The sequence below is a fragment of the Augochlora pura genome, chromosome 7, assembly GCF_028453695.1.
Source record: "Augochlora pura isolate Apur16 chromosome 7, APUR_v2.2.1, whole genome shotgun sequence".
Taxonomy (NCBI): Eukaryota; Metazoa; Arthropoda; class Insecta; order Hymenoptera; family Halictidae; genus Augochlora; species Augochlora pura.
This window is the reverse complement of record NC_135778.1, coordinates 35,605,648-35,622,871: the sequence shown is the minus strand read 5'-3', so window position 1 is coordinate 35,622,871 and position 17,224 is coordinate 35,605,648. Positions and strand designations below refer to the sequence as shown.

Sequence of the window (17,224 nt, the reverse complement as noted above, 5' to 3'; positions counted from 1 at the left end):
TAAAAGTTTGTAGTAATAAAAGATATTATCAAGAATTTATCGCTGACCATTTATTTTCTTTAATGATCTCTATTTACTTAGCATTCACTTGTATCGTGAAAATAGATATTATTAAAGTAATTCATGATTATAGTAATGCTTATAAATTTTGCTGATAATAATGAACTTTATTGATTTCCTTACGGATTACAAGTGATAGTTTGTTTATAAAATATTGCATTCCTCGAGTCGCAGGACTATCAATTTTTCTTGCGAATTCATTACAGCATTTCGCTTGCAATACTCCCATCTGGAAGTCATTAAAATAGAAAATAAATTGAGAAATTATCAAAAAATAAATTCGATTATTTAGACATACCTGTTTCCTTTTCTATCTTCTAGGGTAAATTTATTTATCAATAAATTACCCGGATAATAATTCTTATTCAAATTGTCTTCTGCTTCATCTAAAAAACTCTGATACCAAACCTGTGCCACTATCATTGACTGATTATCGGGATGTGATTGATATCTCATGGCAGCGATACTATAGAATGTCAGTCGTTTATTCTTCCGGTTTAGTAATCTTGAACAAATATTTTGACAAAAATGTTTACATTCCAAAATAAGATGAAAGATTGATGTGATTGTTTTATGCAAATCATGTAATGTATGTATAATTGATAGATAGACCATCGATTAAGATATCTCTTATCAATACATTCCTTACGGGCATTCAATCTTGAACGTCGTATTATATTGTTCAATTTTTACGAGTATTATTCCCGCTGTTCTTGCAGTGTCTTCGGATATTGTGACCGACGCTCTGTATGGCTCCCCTGGCAAAAATAAATGGAAAGCTCTACAATTGTATTTACAATTATTATATGTCCAATGTGTTTTTCAATTCATACCACAAAATGGTTTCTCCTCCCGAGTTGGTAAATAATAGATGCCCAAAGCGCCTTGATCAGCTTTATAACCCATTTCTTGAGTCCATAATGTTGACTCCATGGGAAAACATAGCCCACTTATATAAGACTTTGTTCCTTGAGGACATGGCCAGGCATTGAACTTGCACGTTTCATTAGCCATTTGAACACTTTCCAGGAAGAGAGCCCAAGCTCTCAGATGGCTACAGGCAATCTCCCTAGTTAAGCCATCCTCTAAAGTAGTTATCAATAGTTATTAATAGACAGATAAATTTCTTAATCGCGCCGAAGGAAAGAGGACTGTACCATTCATGTGGCTAACGACGACGGAGTTTTTCACATCGCTACAGCCAGGCTGTTCTCTGCCACCATTTGGAAAGAAGTCGATATGACCAAGGGGTTTTAAGAGCCCAAACCCATCCGTAAAGTCCTCTGATCCGTCCGTATGAATTATGTCTACAAGTCGAGCATCAGTTGCATCCAGTTTTCTCGATTTTTCTCTGAACAAGTGGTTCCTGAAGAATGGAGATGCTGGATCTAAACCAGTTATACGCCCCAAAAGATGATTCCTTTTTTTGACAATCTCCGAGGCGCAACCAGCAATATGAGCGCCAAGACTAAAGCCGATCACATGAATATTTTCGGGAGGAGTGCCAAGACTAATTACATCCAGAAGAACCAAACCTAATTGACGACCTACTAGTTCGGTGTTTGCCACAGCTGCTGAATACGTTGTCGCCGCGCCTCTTGTCCAATCCAGTACCAGAATATTTATGTCTTTCTGGAAGAAAATTTATGATACAACAGAATATGGAAGATTCCCACCTAAATTCAATTTTTTTCCGTTTCAATGTTAAATTACCATATCCAAAAGGCCTTTCACAAGAAGAATGGCACCGACATCGCTACCGCTTCCTTTATAGCCATGTATGATGACATTCAAAGACTTCTTTGCATCATATTTTGATTGCAAAATAGACTTAAAATCATCGCCGTACTGAATACTGTCAGGCAAATCCTGTTTATCACGAGTGTACAGTAAGAATCTGGTCTGAATTATGCTCGGATGTTGTGGAGCTCGCTTTAATGCCAAGTGAGTAGGTGGATTAGTAAAGCAGCCTACTAAATCAAAGCAAATTTTTGGTTTCAAATCGGTTCGTATCACTCTTCTTTTATGCAACATCATACTGCTTTTCATAGTTAAATGTTTTGCTAAAAACAAAAGAGAAACATCAGAAACTTGATTAAAATAATTGAAAATTCTGATCTCAACATACCTGTACGTTTAGCATCTATGAACAATATGATGACTAATAGAAAAAGAATAAAACTTTTCCAGGAAACAAATTGCATCTTTTTATTGACCTTTCCTTGATATTAAAATTTTAGTTCTGTCACAGTTTTCGTTTCCTTGTTTTTTTCATCGAACGTTCTTTTCTACTTCCTCTGAAACAAACATTTATAACTCGTTTCTTTAGGCAGTCTTCCTTTTTCACGATTACAAAATACAGGAACTAATCCTTTTCGCAATCGACCTTTCACGTATTTGGAACAGCCATTTTATCATTCAAATGAACATTTATAATTGACTTAAATAAACAATTCGGTCAAGACTATTTTGAACAATTTAATCAAAACAGTTCAAACATTAATATAATACAACATTAAACGAATCAAACTTAATATATATAAATATACACAAATAATTTTATTCAAAGTGCTCTTCTTAAGTAAGTTTATTCTAAACGAAGATAAGAACAATGAGGTTTCTATTCCAAAATACTTGAATAAATAAATTAGAAGTATTATTAAGCAATATCCGTTGAAAAAAGGGTAAAGTTTGACCGGCACAGTTACGACTGACTGAACGAAATGCACATGCATTAACTGCAAGACTTTCGCCCAGTCACCAACGATTATGCTATGTCCCCCTTTTACACCAACCAATATGATGTAACATTTAGGATGTCTCACAAGAGCAAACAAGGGCTTGTTGAATCCACAAAGCAGACTTGTTGCTTTCACTTTGGTCATTTCAGTTGGCTCTATTAACGCATTCACAATAGCAAAAAAAATTTATTGCCAATATCGTATTAATAATGAATTTTTTCAGCGATTTTTGTAATACATACCTGCATGATTGTAAATATCTGAGAAAAAGATAAATATTTCATTAAACAGGCATGTATGAACATTAGAATTTAAAAAACCTAAATCTTGAAAATTTGTTTAATATACTCAATTAAATATCATACTTGTACAGGTGTCTACCGACATTTAAAAATTTGAAAACTACGTGACAGATCAAGATATGTCGCAGGTGTTCTCGAGATAATGGATCGACAATCAACTCGCTGTCTCCCCTCGCAAATGGCAATTTGTCACCTAATCAACGATAAGAACATAATTGATAATTGATACACGAATCTGTATTTCGAATGAAGATGCTTTATATAAGGTTGGCGCTAAGGAAGTATCAGTGATCAGTCTGAAGCATCACTCCATAACAATGTTGCTACTATTCACCTTCTTTTGCTATGCTGTACCAGTGGTATTGGGGATTCCTATATCAGAGTACGACTCGATTAACGATGTAGACTTTAGCAATGAGAATTTGGGTCTTGTTCCTCTTAAAGATGCTCCATCCCCTGTAAGTCAAATTTTCTACAATTAGGTCAGACACAGATTATACAAATCAGTACTTTGATAATTAAAAACTTACAAGTTTCACTGTTAAGTAATGGTGTTTTACTTCTGAAAGCAATTTCAAATTAATAATAATGTTACAGGCCTTACGTGGAGAAAAATTTGGATACCAAGGAGAAACTCACGAAGTTACCACTACAGATGGATACATTCTGCAAATGCATAGAATTGTAGGATCCAGAAAGAGTCCTAAAGCCAACAATAAACCTGCCGTACTTCTCATCCATGGTCTTCTGGACTGCTCCGCAACCTGGGTGATAGGAACCCCTGAAAAATCTTTAGGTATGTCAGACTAATATTGAATTCTTTCAACTTATTTAAATATAAGCAGCAACAAATATTAAATGGGATTGTTATTGTTCATAGGATATCTATTAGCAGATTGGGGCTATGATGTGTGGATGGGTAACGTACGCGGCAATAGGTATTCCCGAAAACATAAATGGTTAACTGTTAAGGATAAAAAATATTGGTCGTTCAGTTGGCATGAGATGGGGATATATGATCTACCAGCAATGATTGATCATATACTGAAAATAACTAATCAAAAGAAAATCATGTACGTAGGGCATAGTCAAGGGGGCACAGCATTTTTAGTGATGGCAAGTGAACGTCCAGAGTATCAAGAAAAGATCGAAGCAGCATTCCCATTAGCCCCAGCATCGTTCGTGTCCCATATGTCAAACCCTTTCATGCGGATGTTGGCCCCCTTCGTCGATGCTCTTGAGGTAATATTCATTAAATAATAAAAATAAATAAATAAATAAGTAAATAAATATATAATTTTTAGGAACTCACAAATATGATAGGCATGTACGAGTTCCAACCGTCGAGCAAATTTATACAAAAGGTAGCAGGAGTTGCTTGTAAAGAAGAAGCAATTACAAGTCCACTGTGCAGCAGTGTAATATTCCTCATTGGTGGACCAAGCTTTACACAGTTAAATAGGGTGACTAAAACATTTCCCTAATACATATAAATATTGCAATTGTATGGAAGACGATATTGTTATAAATTTTAATTTGTAGACTCTTATACCTGAAGTTGTTCAATATGATCCTGCTGGAGCATCTGCTAGACAGTTTGTACATTATGCACAATTAGTTAATTCTGGTTAGTAATTATAATATTAGATACTTTTGCAATAACTACAATAATTACTATAACCATCGTTTCTGTAGGAAATTTTGCACAATACGATTATGGTCTATTTGGTAATTTAAAAGCATATGGTCGCGCTCGTCCTCTTAAGTATAATCTCGCTAACATCAAGATACCTGTTTATATATACTATAGTAGCGACGATCAGCTAGTTAGCGATAAGGTTAGTTTTTTATAATCATAGTAAATCTGTTAAATATGCAGTACTTTGCAAATCTAATTCTATAACCTATTCGCAGGACGTAAGAAGATTATACAAAGAACTGCCTAATGCTCAACAATACCTGGTACCACATAAACAGTTCAGTCATTTAGACTTTGTTTGGGGTAAGGATGTCGACACATTAGTATATAATAGAGTTTTGAGCAGGATGGAAGTTCACAGAAAAAAGTAAGCCAACTGGATGTACCGTTTACTTGAAGGACGACTTGTTTATATACATATCATTTATTATACTATTAAGTATACATTTGTCAATTCATATGCAATCTTAAAAGAATGCTGTACAATAAAATAAAAATATATTTTTGTCTTCTACATTCACTTTTATAAATTATGTTAACCTAAAACTATTCTTCGAAAAATCCTAGTTTCATTGATTCATGTTGGTTGCAAATTATGCACTAGCTATTCACATCCTGTAAAAATTTGCACATTTTCGATCCTTTCTAAGCAAGCGCTTGCATCCCCACCATCTTAGTGCGCATCCAATACGCAGTGAATCCTATTTAGGATTATATGGTTAGCCAATCAAAGCAAAGCAAATTCTATACTTATCTTCGACTACTTAAATAAGCTGTGGTCCAAAGTCGTATAGAAGTGTTGTATGTTAATGCATGTGAATGCTTACATGCATGTACATACATGGTTTAAGCGTAGTAATGTACGTACTGTGAATTTAGACGTAACTTTCGTATGCATGCGCATGGGGAAATACTTCTAAAATAAGGAACGTAAGCCTAAAAATATCCCTATAAAACTATAGAAATTTAATTTCCAGCGTCTGCGCATACGTTTTCTTCTAGACCAATGAAACCAATGTTGAAGAAATTTCAAACTTGAATTCGTTCAACCAAGTTCAACGTACATACCACAACGGATGCTAAGCTTTTTCTCCTTCTGAGAAGAAAATATTTTATTCAGATCTATTATTTTATATAACAAGACAATTGTAATGAAAATAGAAGAGATAGAGAAATTATGTGGTTATAACGGTAATAGTGGTTCGTGAAAACGATGTAAGTTTTAATTATTGCGTACACAATGTCATATTGTATAGGTAACAGATATATGTTACGTATAAACGAAACAAGGTTTTCGGTTTCATTGAAGTTTATTCTTTCTTGCAGATTGAACGCGACTATATGTAGATTGTTTGCAATAATTTTCTGTGACTTTCTTCTAAAGAATTATTCTATATATTAATTATATTTTAATATGATGGACAATTGTTATGCACCACAATGGGCAGATTTTGCTAGTAGCCCACAATTATCCTCTGACAGTTACTTTGAGGTGGAGCACGAAGTACACAATGCACGAATAGATTTGAAGCCGAATTTGAAATGTGATTTATCCTTACCATGTAAGGAAGAAGACATAGAGGAACCATTAGATGCAGAGACTAATTTCGATGACAGTTTAGAATCCACACATGGTCCACGCTCTAACGTAGCATTTTTCATAATGCACAATAATAAAAAACAAACAGGGACAAACTATAATGACGTAAAAAAGGATAAGAAACCATTGAAATCTGATCATTATTATACATGGGACATTCCTATGACAGAGTTAATGTCAAAGACTAAAACAGCAGTGGTGCCACCGAGGCTTAAAGCAGCAGCTTTAAGAAAAGAGATTAGAAAGAATACCTGTGTAAAGGAAATGAGAAACAACATCCTTCATAAACCTGTGCAGAAAGGTAATATACAAATTACTTTGATGAACATAGGAAACAAAATAGTAGTAGTTTCAGTAATTGATGAATCTTTTATGTTTGCATAAAATTCTTTCAGCCCAACGAAGACAGTCAGATAAATTTAAAACTAAACAACCGCAAGGAAAGGTTCTTACATGTCAATATCGCAGACGAAGTCTAATGAAGTACCAGAGATGTTCGAGACAATTTGTGAGCATGGCACAGGCCATTTCCAAATTCCAAAATCAAACACCTGAACGCTTTCATACTACCAGCAACAAGGATTTAAAGCTAGGTCCTTTAATGAAATCAAAACAGCCCCGACTGAAATTGACTGATCCAGTTTCCCCTACATTAAGATGTAAACAAAGAGTGAGGCGTACAAATGTCTTGAGTCAAGCGGAACGCGAAGCTTTGGAAATAGAAGAGATGAAGAAGTTTCAAATTAAGGCAAATCCTGTACCGGTTAATATTTTAAAAAGGCCATCTGTATTAAAAAAAGTTACAAAAAAACTGAATACTGTTACAGAGGAATTTAAATTAACTAGTAATTCAAGAAATACCCATCACACAATGGTTTTACAATTGCCTGAACAATGCAATAATGAAAAGATTCATAAGAACACTGTATCAAAGAGTCGTCCTTCTAGTGTGTCTATGGTTCGAAAAAACGATAAACAACAGACTCAAACGAATGTTAAACCAATAACTCAGTCCACAAGTGACACGATTTTGAAAAAAAATAATAAAGTGCAGACTCATAAGAAACCTCAATCCATGGATGGTTCTATTAGTGTTTCAACTGTTAGAAAGACCAAGGAACAGATGTCTGGAAACATTAAATCAATGAGTCATTCCTTAAGTGCTTCAAACATTACTAAACATGTAGGTAAAGAAGAAGCACAGAAAGATAGTGTACCAATCACTCGTTCTCTCAGTGCCTCGACTGTCAGAAAAATAAGTAAAGAACAAACAAATAAATGTTTTGTATCAAATTGTCACTCTACTAATGCATCCAGTATTGCCGTAAATAATACTGCGAAACCAATGATGAGTGTTTTACCATTTAGCTTTGAAGCACGTAACAAAGAATTTCAATTAAAAAGAGAGGAGAAGTTGAAGAATCTGCAAATGCAAGAAGCGATTAAACTTAAAGCAGAATTCCATGCAACACCTTTACCAAAATTTTCTAAGTCAACAAATTCTGTTAAGGAAATTGTGGCAAAGAAACGCGTAGTAGTCTCGTGTCCCTTTAGCTTTGCAGAAAGGGACAAATGCTTGGCTAAAAAGAAAGAAGCACTTGTGAAAAAAATACAGGAGAATGATAAAAAGGTACCCGTGTTTCACGCGAATCCTGTTCCAACTTTTAAACCACTAGTAACAAATATTGTGTCTAAAGAGAAAAATTGTAACAAAAAGAACATGACGAAACAAATAAAAAATCCTATTGATCAGGAGAATAAACAACCAAATATTGTAAATATAAATGATCAAAAACAAAAAAAGGGGAAGCAAAGTGCGAATAATGAGACGCAGAAGAAGCCATTCAAATGTACCAATAACGATAACGAAATTGTGAAAGCCAATCAAAGGAAAAGTGTGTTCAAATTAAACACTGATAAAAGAACGAATGTTCGAAATGATTTTGATGGGGAGCTGAAAAAGAGAGAACAAGAAATGGAAGCGAAACGGCAACATGGAGAAACACAAAAATTGCTAAAAGAAAAACATGAAAAAGCTAAATTACGGAAATTTACAGAAGTGAAAGCAGCACCGATTCCGGTCTGCAAGCCTATGATTATACTAAAATCTCCTACACCGCCAACCAGTCCCAAAGATCCTAAATGGACAAACAAGACAAATAAAAATAACTAAAAAGCACATGTCAAGTTTGAACTTCTAAATATATATCTTCTATGATTGCACTAAGTAAATCTAGTGAATATATTGCCAACATATTCTTATGTAAAATGATATTATACGTGAGACAGTATTTCACAGGTACTTTTTTTATACAGGGTGTTCATGTTAATGCTTTGTTTTTCTTTTTTAAGTAAAAAACGATGCGATGTCTCCTTTCGTACTGTTTTTTGACGTTAACACCCTGTATAGGATAGTGCAATGAAACTATAGATTTATAGAATATATGTTTTATACTGTACTTATTAATATCTAAACTCTTAGCAAAACATTGCATGTAATCGTTCACATTGTTTTCTACAACATATAAGTGAAATAAATATTCATAAAAAGATTACAGGGAAAATTGAATTTGAATGAAATCAGTCATGCTTAAGGAAACAACTGGTTAAAAAACACGATAGATTTTGTAATAATTATTTCACTGTTATTTTATTAAATCGCCTTACAATAAATTTTTCATAGTAATCTCATATAAACATTTCTTTTTAGCCAAGAGTTTTTTCAGACCATACCTTTTGAAACCTCTTGAAAAGTTTTTGAACACTGAATTACTGGCAATACGATCAGAGCAGTAAGAAATATTCGAAATTTTTTCTGTAAATGGCATAGAAAAATTCTGATACCGATTTATCTTGAATGTAACAAATACGATATAAAATTAAAAGATTTATCGAATTTCAGTGGTCACCGTTCCAATAAATAAAAAGAACCAACGTCGTTGCTTACTTCCGCTCCGTGTCTAGTTTTAACTATAACGTGTTTCTTTATAGAAGTTATAAATATCTCGCATCTTTAGAAATATATTTATAAATTATTCGATGTAAAAACAAATTACACTTATCCATAAAATTACCATTTTTACACTGACGTGTACATCATTGAATTGTAATTATTATGTGTCTTAGAAACATATATATTCTGTTATTCTTTTGTTCAGCGTTATTTATCTACCTTTCCTTTGTTGTCTTTTATGGGAAATAATGTAAATAAAAGTATAGAGAACATTATTTCTAATCACATGATGTACACGCCAGCGTATTTCGTCACATAATGTACAAATTACGAATCGACTTCATAATTGTTTACAAATTCAACGCTTAAAATGCATGGAAAAGGACTTTTAATCCCCCTTCCCCCTTCTTCTCTCCCTCCACCCGCCCACTCCGACTAAGAAATGCAGAATAACGGTTAGTATCGTAAAGAACATGTTGAATACAAAACAGCAACTTTTTTCACAGCAGTTTAAGTAACACAAATTATACAACCACAACCATCATTTTAGGTGGACATTTGATGGTCTTGTGCTTGTTTAATATTTTCTTTGAAAATCAGTTAAAATTATATAACGTTACTATGCATATTCCACGTTCCTTTTTTCTTTCTTGTCTATAAATTATATTCAAAGTGTTAAGTAGTATTTATGTCGAGGCAACATCGGCACACGTGTTTTGCAGAATAGAGAAGAAAATGGCAGACTCATTGTATAGATCCAAAGAAATCGGCCCGTCAAAGCTCTTTCAACAGAGTCGATTTTGCATTTTTAAGTTTATCTAGTCGCCTTTGTAAATGTGAATTTGCAGTCTCTAATTCTTCGACGCGGCCTTGGGTCTCTCTGACCTGCAAAGAAAAAACCACAAGGATAACTTAGTAATTATTTCCGATAACCGAATGAGTCATAAGTTGGCTCAAAAAGCTAATACTGACTTCTCTTTGAAGTTTTCGTTTTTCAACTTTTAATTCGTCTTCCGCCTTCTCTGATGCTTCTGCGGCTGACTTGTAACGTATTACTTGACTCTCTAGCCTGGCTACAGTGGCTTGTAAAGTCGACATATCCTGCTCTGCTTTTTGTAACTTGAACTTGTAATCGGCTAGCAATTTATTTGCTTCTCGTTGCACGTCCTCAGAATCTGATAGACAACCTGTCACCCGCAACAAGTGCCACAATGTTAAAAGAAAATAATATATCACATCTCGACGTGAACGCTTACCTAATACTGAACCAGGTGATTTCTCCGACCTAATACGATTCCTGGTTTCCTCTAATTCCAATCTTAAATGCCGAATTTCGTCTTGTAATTCCTTTTTTTCAGAAGCGAATTTTCGCAGTCGAACATCTACAACATTCATAAACGATATTATATTATTTTCTCGTCCGAACACGAATGAGTTTTGTTGGTCATTGATTATGATTTGAACGCACCTAATGAACCTTTCCCAACATTTTGCAACAACTCTGCTGCTTCTGTACTGACTAGTACTCTTCGTCTTGGACGCGGACCGTTTTCAATATCGTTATTTTCGTTTTCATCACTCTCTTCATCGTCAAGAATAACTAAACCATTCTCCTAAAATTATTAGATTTTTGATATCGATAAATTCGAGAACTAAAATCACGACATAATGTTAATGTATACTAACTTGTATAAGCGTATCTCTTTCTATTAATTGTGCATGGCATATATCTAAATCTTCTTTCAATCTTTGACTGATTCTTTTCAACTGTTCAGATTCTCGATTCTTCTCTCGAAGTTCCCTACGAAGTTGTGCAACTGTTTCCTCTAATTCTTCCAACTTGTCTTTCAATAAATCAACTTGATAGGCATAAGAAGACTTTTCATTGTCTAACTGAGCATTTGCTATCATAGCCTTTCTAAATTTCTCTTCAAACTCCTTCAGTTCTAACTGCAAGAAAGATAACAAATGTATCTATAATATCGTTCTCACGACTGATGAAGTAGAGGTCGTTTTACATACCCTGAGATCTCTACTTAAGCCTGCATCTTCTAAAGAGTCCTCAGAAGACCTACGACTGGATTGAAAATTGTTGGAATTCGTAAGGAGACGCGTCGTCCTTACAGAGTCTGGAGTTACTCTCATTGTCCTATTAACGTCGGCTGAAATAAAGTAAAAAGAGAACTATATAATTTTCTTTGACAACAACATTATGTATTCGAGTATATTCTATAACACATACCGGAACACATGTCATAAACTCTATCCGCATTCTCTTCTGCCTCTTTTTGTAGTCTTTCTAATTCACGCATTCGTATTTCTCTTGCTTCAGCTCTTGCATGTCTCTTTGCAGCTAATCTAGCTTCTGCCTGAAAGTATGTATGGAAAATCCATCCTGTTACCAAAAACATATTTTCACATTCAATTTATTATTGACACATTAACAAATGATATACAAATGCTCTCATAAATATATTACCAAGTCTGAGTTGTTCAAGCTTGTGTACATATAAGTGCAAAGCTTGATTAATCAGCTTTGAATACTTACGTTTTTTTTTTTTATAGTGTAATGAATAGATAAAATATTAGTTACGTTAATGATATGTACATTGCCTATATATGTATTAAAATTTCAAGAACTCTTTTCGTTGTTGCAGAAATAATGGATCCCCAATTATACACAATCATGCATACACATAAGCACCAAGGTCAAGCATACGTACAGCAACTTATTCAATGTTGTCAAAATGATACTTATACAAAAAATATTTTCTTGTAAATAATATATTTTTGTTTGTTGTAATCTTATTTTTTGTTTACTACTTTGTTGCTTGTAAAATAATCAGGCCATACCTCCTTGGCTATCTGATCAAGTGCTTGATCCTCTGCCGAATGCCTTGCAGTGGTCCGCCTACGTCCAGCTATAGCAGCCTCCATTCTTTTCTTTGAGCTTTAATAAATGCTTTTCACTCTGATACCAGCAACTTGTGCTAGACAGATCCAAGTCCTTCACCGCACAAGAAGACAAACCACCACACTATAGGACAAAGGGACATATGCTAGACCAAGACATTTGTGAGCATGTTTTTAAGCATGACAAGTACGTGTGATGAACAATGCCACTAGATATATTATGTAAATGAAAATAATAATGACACTTAGAAAGCATTCAGGTTAAAATAGGAAAACTTGTTAATCCTTATGCTATAAAATCCTAAAGCTTTAGCTTGCAACTGTTTCCATTTCGGTATGTTCTAGCAAACGGATTAACTTTTCTACTATCAAAGTAATACCTGCTAACCGAGTTGAAACATTAATGGCAATGTTACGCAACCAAGTAGTTCACAAATGCACAGTAGGTGTTATCGTTGTGTTTTATATAAATGTTAAGGTAAACCATTATGAACAATGTAATTGTATAGGAGGACACTCCCTATCTTACAGATAAGAAGCAATATCTCTCAGGGTAATGAATTTTTGAGCACACTAGAGTTTCTTTTCAAACCAATATACAATTTTCTGTTCATTCGCAAACGGATATGTTAATAATTGTTTGCACGTTGTCGATTTTTATAATATTAATTCGACACTCAAAATATTTGTAATTAAATCGGTAATCTACTATGTATGTACATATGATATATCTACATGTGCGCGCGCGCGTATGTGTGACGAATACTGGTCAAGCCCGTACTTATCTGCGTATGTCGGGTTGACAATACCCGGCGGCACACGCGAGGATGGTTTGGTTCGGTTAAGAGGTAAATTGAATTCAGCACAGACAAAAACAGTTCTTTCAGTTCTAACGTTACAACGTTTGTCACGCTAAGAATAATACCTTTGCGACACAGTTCTCTAATTACGTATTTGCTTGCACTTTGTGCATCAAATGGATAATAAACGCCGTAAAAGATTCCCAATGATTTCATGTGTAACGGCAACTACACACGGGAATAGAAAATTCCGAAATATAATGTGTTAAACGCTATACATGTTGCTCTCGATGCATATATGCGTACCCGCACATATATACAGACACACGCTTCACATGTACGTGCATAGGACATAGCGCACGACCGTGCGCGGGTGCACGTTCACACACATACGGACACACACGATGTATATATATATTTATATATACATACATATATATATATATAAATATATGTAGAAAGAGAGAGAGAGAGAGAGAGAGCTCGCGCATTTACATATGACAACCAAATACATACATGCAAAGAAGACTTCAATATATAGTCAGTCTTTTTTCCACAGTATGTATATAATTTCGTGGCTGCGTGTTCTTGATTAAATGAGACTTACGGATACACGGAAACGCTGTCAGCCAGCGGATAGCAGCATCCTTCTTTCCAAAGAAGTTGCACGAATGCGAAAATAAACCAGATGACACTATAAATACAATCGGACCAGAGAAATCGGATGAGTTCGGCTCAAGCACGATGACCATCCGTGGCTAGGGTATTAACAATGTGGTTCAGTGTCGATCACGGTCCATAAAATACATGGAATAAATTTGATATCTAGTGAAACGTGAGGCGAGAACGTGACACAGTGGCCGGAACGGAAACGGGAACGGGAACGTAATCGCCTCAAAAACAATCCTTCAGAAACGAACGCTTACAAGAACGGTGCGCCGAGTCGCGCTCAAATATAGCGGAAGACACATTTTTCGATCGAATAGAATTGCACCCCGGAACGGCGATGCATGCGAAATGCGAATGCAAAAGCACGCGTACAATCTGCGCCGCGCCTCAAATTACCAAACATCGGTAGCGTCATCTGTGCGCCGACCACGTAATCACGTTTCTTTGTTATGTACATGTCTGTCGACAACATTGTCGTTTGCGAATAGCGATCGTAGCAAATCAAATAATGTACATTGTAAATATGCTTGCCTTTGAATAAATATCAATCATTTGACGAGTACTTCGATGAGTATAACAAATTCATCCCAAATTACTACAATTATGTCAAAGTGTATTTACTGATTTCAGAAGCAGCGTCTTTACAGGTAATGCCACCTCTATGGACTTTTCCGTAGATCTAGAATTCTTATCATTATTCTTAAGAGCACAGTCGAAGGTACCTTTACCCGCATTGCAATTGCACGACACGACAAGGTCATTTTCATGGCCAAAAACAAATCACTTACTCCTGCACATTTTCGACATAAAAATTGTCTTTCTTCTAATTGGCTGACGATTCACTGTGGTTTGGATGCGCAATAAAATGGTAAGGTTGTGCGCGCCAGCTTGAAGAGCCACGAAAACGTGCTGGAGTAGGACGCATTACTGTACATATTAAGTAAACTTTATTGTGGGAAAACGAGTCAGCGAAATTTAATAAATTTAGTTTCAGAAAAAGAGTCGTCTAAATGTATTGTCATACTCATCGCGGTTGCTCTGTGTGATGATCATTTTTTGTAGATTAATCTCATTCGTTCTCCAAATAATCGATTACTTTTCTGTTATACATTAACAAAACTAGCCGACTTTCAAATCGTATTTATGTGTATATATTACTTGGAGGATAATTTTTTCGAACACAAAGAAAATTTAGTACATGACCGTTAAAAGCATATTTTTCAGGTGATAAACTCCGTACCCTCATTAAAGTACGCGACAGCATTATGGTTGTTCTTCTTATTACTATATATTGTGTATCAATGAAAATATAAAAAAAGATTAAAATTTACGGATGTAATGAGCACGCCCGTTACATCATATTTTGTTTTAAGCTGCACATGACTTCATGAAACATTGTGTTGTCACATATAACGTAAATAATCTATATGAGAGTTAATTACGCTTCCGCGACTAAGCCTTCCAGAAATTTGGATTTTGTTGTAATCTTCTTTCAAAAGTTTCGTACCATCCTTGAATAGTGGAAAGTGGTACGAAGTTCTCTGTTGGATTCGGTGTCATTTGTGCCTGAGTCACAGAGAAACTTGATACGTAATTCAAGAAACTGGTTAGCATTTTCTGCACAAATTCTAAGAAAGAATTTGATGTAGCTGCAGTCACTGTAGCTGCCTGTAATTCTATAGCTCCTAAAGGTTCTATCGAAACACCTATTTGCGCTACATGTGAGATTTTTCCAATTCCAAATATTCCTAGGTTACTGTTCTCAAACTCATGATTCCTTTTCAGCGTTGATATTTTGAATATAGCTGATGGTTTAGCATTGGAAATGTATCCAAGGAATTGCCAATTTGGCGGAGCATTGGAATCCGGCCAACTAAAATACACTAAATCGATGAAATTTTAATTAATAAATGTTCTTATATTTTATCAAATCATTAAATTGTAAGATATACCTGCACCACCCGTTCCATCAGGGAAAATTATAGTACCTGTAAGGAATACCACAATATGATTTATGTTATCCGCGTCAGGTACAGTTATTAAGAATTGGTTTTCTCCTATTTGTTGAAAGTCCGTCTGCACCTACAAGATATTTTATAAATAAGACAAGCAAGTCGTGATTCGTTATGATAAGTTAACGCATTGTATAATTTAGGAATAGATGAAAATGGTTGAAACTAAAGCACAAACAATAGACCAGTTACATCTACAGGTTAACTAAGCGATTAACTTCTCAGAGTTACAAAATGTAGTTTATATATGTTAGTAACGTGGTCACATGAAATTGACAGATTTGTAAACTGTACAAACCACATGCAGAAATAAATTTTAAATTGATTATAAGATAAACTAATACTCACTAGTCGACCAGACACAATTATGCCAAGCATTTTTGCGTACGATCTAGAGCATTCTACTGTCTTCTGGTTATCGCACAATGCTAGAAAATGCACGGTACACATGCAACGATGTGATACCGTTCAAACATTTACGCACCGCGAGACGGATATTCGTTACTACGATGTAGAAAATTATATGAACAGAAACTCGATCTGTAGATAGACCCGTAATGGGTCCTGCTCATGCGTACCACCAGGCCGCAGCTCGATCCATTTAGCGAGGGTCAATACAGAAATTTTCTTTGCTCTAATTGATTGACGATTCACTTAGTGCTTACGATTTACTAGGTTCCGCTGCGGATTGGATATGTAGTAAAATGGTGGGGATATGCGAGCCAGATTAGGGGGGTATGAAAAGTGTGCAGGAGTAGGACCCATTAATGCATTATTTACATTTAATTTATTCTTTATAACAATGATACATTTTCGATTATATTTCGTGCTTGTATCGAACATCATTTCAATTTGAAAATTAAAGCACTAACACAATATTTATATATACGATTTGAATATTTAAATCCACTGTGATTTTGACATGATAGTGTAAAGTTTACATTGTAAACGCTAGGTCTCTGTTCAGCGCAAATTGAAGCAGTGGAGAATTACTGAAACTGTTAGTTGAAATCGTTTGTCGGTAATTCTGTGTACCAGTTTCAGTATTTTACCAATACGCTAATTGGCGCTGTATGGACGTTGAACAAAGCTTTGAAATGTCGCCAACAGATGCGCTACTGTTTGGTTTGCAATTTCAGCGTTCTGTCGCTATGCTAATTGGCGCCAAGATAAGAAATTGCAGTATTGTCTAAACACCAATAACATATATATGTTTGTAGAACGAAAAATAAAAGAAATATAATCACAGTATCGATAGGTACTATAGACGCGTTTATAAGAGATGATTTTTCCAATATATTACTAATTGTTATATATTTGGTGCAATACATTTATTTGTATTACGTGTTCTTTAACTTTACGTGTTCGTAAGAAAATACAAGTATTGTCATTTATATTATTCATAACATATAGAAATTTATTCAAAGCAATTTATATTATCATACATATTTATTATATGATTATTATTATACATG

The 17,224-nt window shown here is 34.7% G+C and overlaps 5 protein-coding genes across 17 annotated transcripts; 2 read left to right on the top strand and 3 right to left on the bottom strand.

Moving 5' to 3' along the window:
* Positions 1–152: 152 nt before the first annotated feature.
* Positions 153–3,648, bottom strand: LOC144472662 (pancreatic triacylglycerol lipase). Of its 3 annotated transcripts, XM_078185956.1 has the most exons (11): positions 3,634–3,648; positions 3,438–3,559; positions 3,167–3,296; positions 3,044–3,061; positions 2,189–2,357; positions 1,774–2,123; positions 1,218–1,692; positions 894–1,145; positions 710–818; positions 359–565; positions 153–289 (listed from the first exon to the last, which is right to left on the bottom strand). In XM_078185956.1, exons 5-11 carry the CDS (start codon positions 2,262–2,264, stop codon positions 205–207), a joined length of 1,554 nt encoding a protein of 517 aa, XP_078042082.1. In that variant the 5' UTR covers positions 2,265–2,357; positions 3,044–3,061; positions 3,167–3,296; positions 3,438–3,559; positions 3,634–3,648; the 3' UTR covers positions 153–204. The 3 variants fall into 3 exon arrangements, with proteins under 3 accessions (XP_078042082.1, XP_078042081.1, XP_078042080.1); XM_078185955.1 differs by having other exon boundaries at positions 3,044–3,296; XM_078185954.1 differs by lacking the exons at positions 3,044–3,061; positions 3,167–3,296; positions 3,634–3,648.
* LOC144472664 (lipase 3) lies at positions 3,365–5,316 on the top strand. The gene is made up of 7 exons (XM_078185957.1): positions 3,365–3,561; positions 3,701–3,899; positions 3,984–4,345; positions 4,408–4,566; positions 4,646–4,730; positions 4,799–4,941; positions 5,018–5,316. The coding sequence occupies exons 1-7, from the start codon at positions 3,421–3,423 to the stop codon at positions 5,171–5,173; spliced, it is 1,245 nt and encodes a 414-aa protein (XP_078042083.1). The 5' UTR covers positions 3,365–3,420; the 3' UTR covers positions 5,174–5,316.
* Positions 5,317–5,948: 632 nt separating this feature from the next.
* On the top strand, positions 5,949–9,034 carry LOC144472423 (uncharacterized). The gene is made up of 3 exons (XM_078185492.1): positions 5,949–6,017; positions 6,129–6,703; positions 6,798–9,034. The coding sequence occupies exons 2-3, from the start codon at positions 6,217–6,219 to the stop codon at positions 8,573–8,575; spliced, it is 2,265 nt and encodes a 754-aa protein (XP_078041618.1). The 5' UTR covers positions 5,949–6,017; positions 6,129–6,216; the 3' UTR covers positions 8,576–9,034.
* A 13-nt stretch (positions 9,035–9,047) lies between these two features.
* LOC144472424 (leucine-rich repeat flightless-interacting protein 2) lies at positions 9,048–14,154 on the bottom strand. Of its 11 annotated transcripts, XM_078185501.1 has the most exons (9): positions 13,676–13,817; positions 12,209–12,392; positions 11,598–11,724; positions 11,378–11,517; positions 11,042–11,305; positions 10,824–10,968; positions 10,612–10,737; positions 10,328–10,542; positions 9,056–10,240 (listed from the first exon to the last, which is right to left on the bottom strand). In XM_078185501.1, exons 2-9 carry the CDS (start codon positions 12,290–12,292, stop codon positions 10,130–10,132), a joined length of 1,212 nt encoding a protein of 403 aa, XP_078041627.1. In that variant the 5' UTR covers positions 12,293–12,392; positions 13,676–13,817; the 3' UTR covers positions 9,056–10,129. The 11 variants fall into 11 exon arrangements, with proteins under 11 accessions (XP_078041620.1, XP_078041619.1, XP_078041622.1 ...); XM_078185496.1 differs by having other exon boundaries at positions 9,050–10,240; positions 10,328–10,737; XM_078185500.1 differs by lacking the exon at positions 13,676–13,817 and adding an exon at positions 13,194–13,526 and having other exon boundaries at positions 9,050–10,240; positions 10,328–10,737.
* Positions 14,155–14,872: 718 nt separating this feature from the next.
* LOC144472426 (protein OPI10 homolog) lies at positions 14,873–16,263 on the bottom strand. Its single transcript, XM_078185505.1, has 3 exons — positions 16,098–16,263; positions 15,690–15,819; positions 14,873–15,620 (listed from the first exon to the last, which is right to left on the bottom strand). The coding sequence occupies exons 1-3, from the start codon at positions 16,197–16,199 to the stop codon at positions 15,190–15,192; spliced, it is 663 nt and encodes a 220-aa protein (XP_078041631.1). The 5' UTR covers positions 16,200–16,263; the 3' UTR covers positions 14,873–15,189.
* Positions 16,264–17,224: the final 961 nt, after the last annotated feature.

What these genes read in the sequence shown, in the direction of transcription:
- LOC144472423 (XM_078185492.1), top strand. Translation starts at nt 6,217, where the DNA reads ATGATGGACAATTGTTATGCACCACAATGGGCAGATTTTGCTAGTAGC. An exon ending in TCATAAACCTGTGCAGAAAG is followed by an intron (nt 6,704 to 6,797) that starts GTAATATACAAA and finishes AAATTCTTTCAG; the next exon opens with CCCAACGAAGACAGTCAGAT.
- LOC144472662 (XM_078185955.1), bottom strand. Translation starts at nt 2,264, where the DNA reads ATGCAATTTGTTTCCTGGAAAAGTTTTATTCTTTTTCTATTAGTCATC. An exon ending in GGAGGAGAAACCATTTTGTG is followed by an intron (nt 819 to 893) that starts GTATGAATTGAA and finishes TATTTTTGCCAG; the next exon opens with GGGAGCCATACAGAGCGTCG. An exon ending in ACGTTCAAGATTGAATGCCC is followed by an intron (nt 566 to 709) that starts GTAAGGAATGTA and finishes TATTTGTTCAAG; the next exon opens with ATTACTAAACCGGAAGAATA.
- LOC144472426 (XM_078185505.1), bottom strand. Translation starts at nt 16,199, where the DNA reads ATGTGTACCGTGCATTTTCTAGCATTGTGCGATAACCAGAAGACAGTA. An exon ending in TAATTGTGTCTGGTCGACTA is followed by an intron (nt 15,820 to 16,097) that starts GTGAGTATTAGT and finishes AATATCTTGTAG; the next exon opens with GTGCAGACGGACTTTCAACA. An exon ending in TGATGGAACGGGTGGTGCAG is followed by an intron (nt 15,621 to 15,689) that starts GTATATCTTACA and finishes TCATCGATTTAG; the next exon opens with TGTATTTTAGTTGGCCGGAT.
- LOC144472424 (XM_078185493.1), bottom strand. Translation starts at nt 13,820, where the DNA reads ATGGTCATCGTGCTTGAGCCGAACTCATCCGATTTCTCTGGTCCGATT. An exon ending in GCTTAAGTAGAGATCTCAGG is followed by an intron (nt 11,306 to 11,377) that starts GTATGTAAAACG and finishes TCTTTCTTGCAG; the next exon opens with TTAGAACTGAAGGAGTTTGA. An exon ending in AACGAAAACTTCAAAGAGAA is followed by an intron (nt 10,241 to 10,327) that starts GTCAGTATTAGC and finishes TTTTCTTTGCAG; the next exon opens with GTCAGAGAGACCCAAGGCCG.
- LOC144472664 (XM_078185957.1), top strand. Translation starts at nt 3,421, where the DNA reads ATGTTGCTACTATTCACCTTCTTTTGCTATGCTGTACCAGTGGTATTG. An exon ending in TGCACAATTAGTTAATTCTG is followed by an intron (nt 4,731 to 4,798) that starts GTTAGTAATTAT and finishes TCGTTTCTGTAG; the next exon opens with GAAATTTTGCACAATACGAT. An exon ending in ATCAGCTAGTTAGCGATAAG is followed by an intron (nt 4,942 to 5,017) that starts GTTAGTTTTTTA and finishes ACCTATTCGCAG; the next exon opens with GACGTAAGAAGATTATACAA.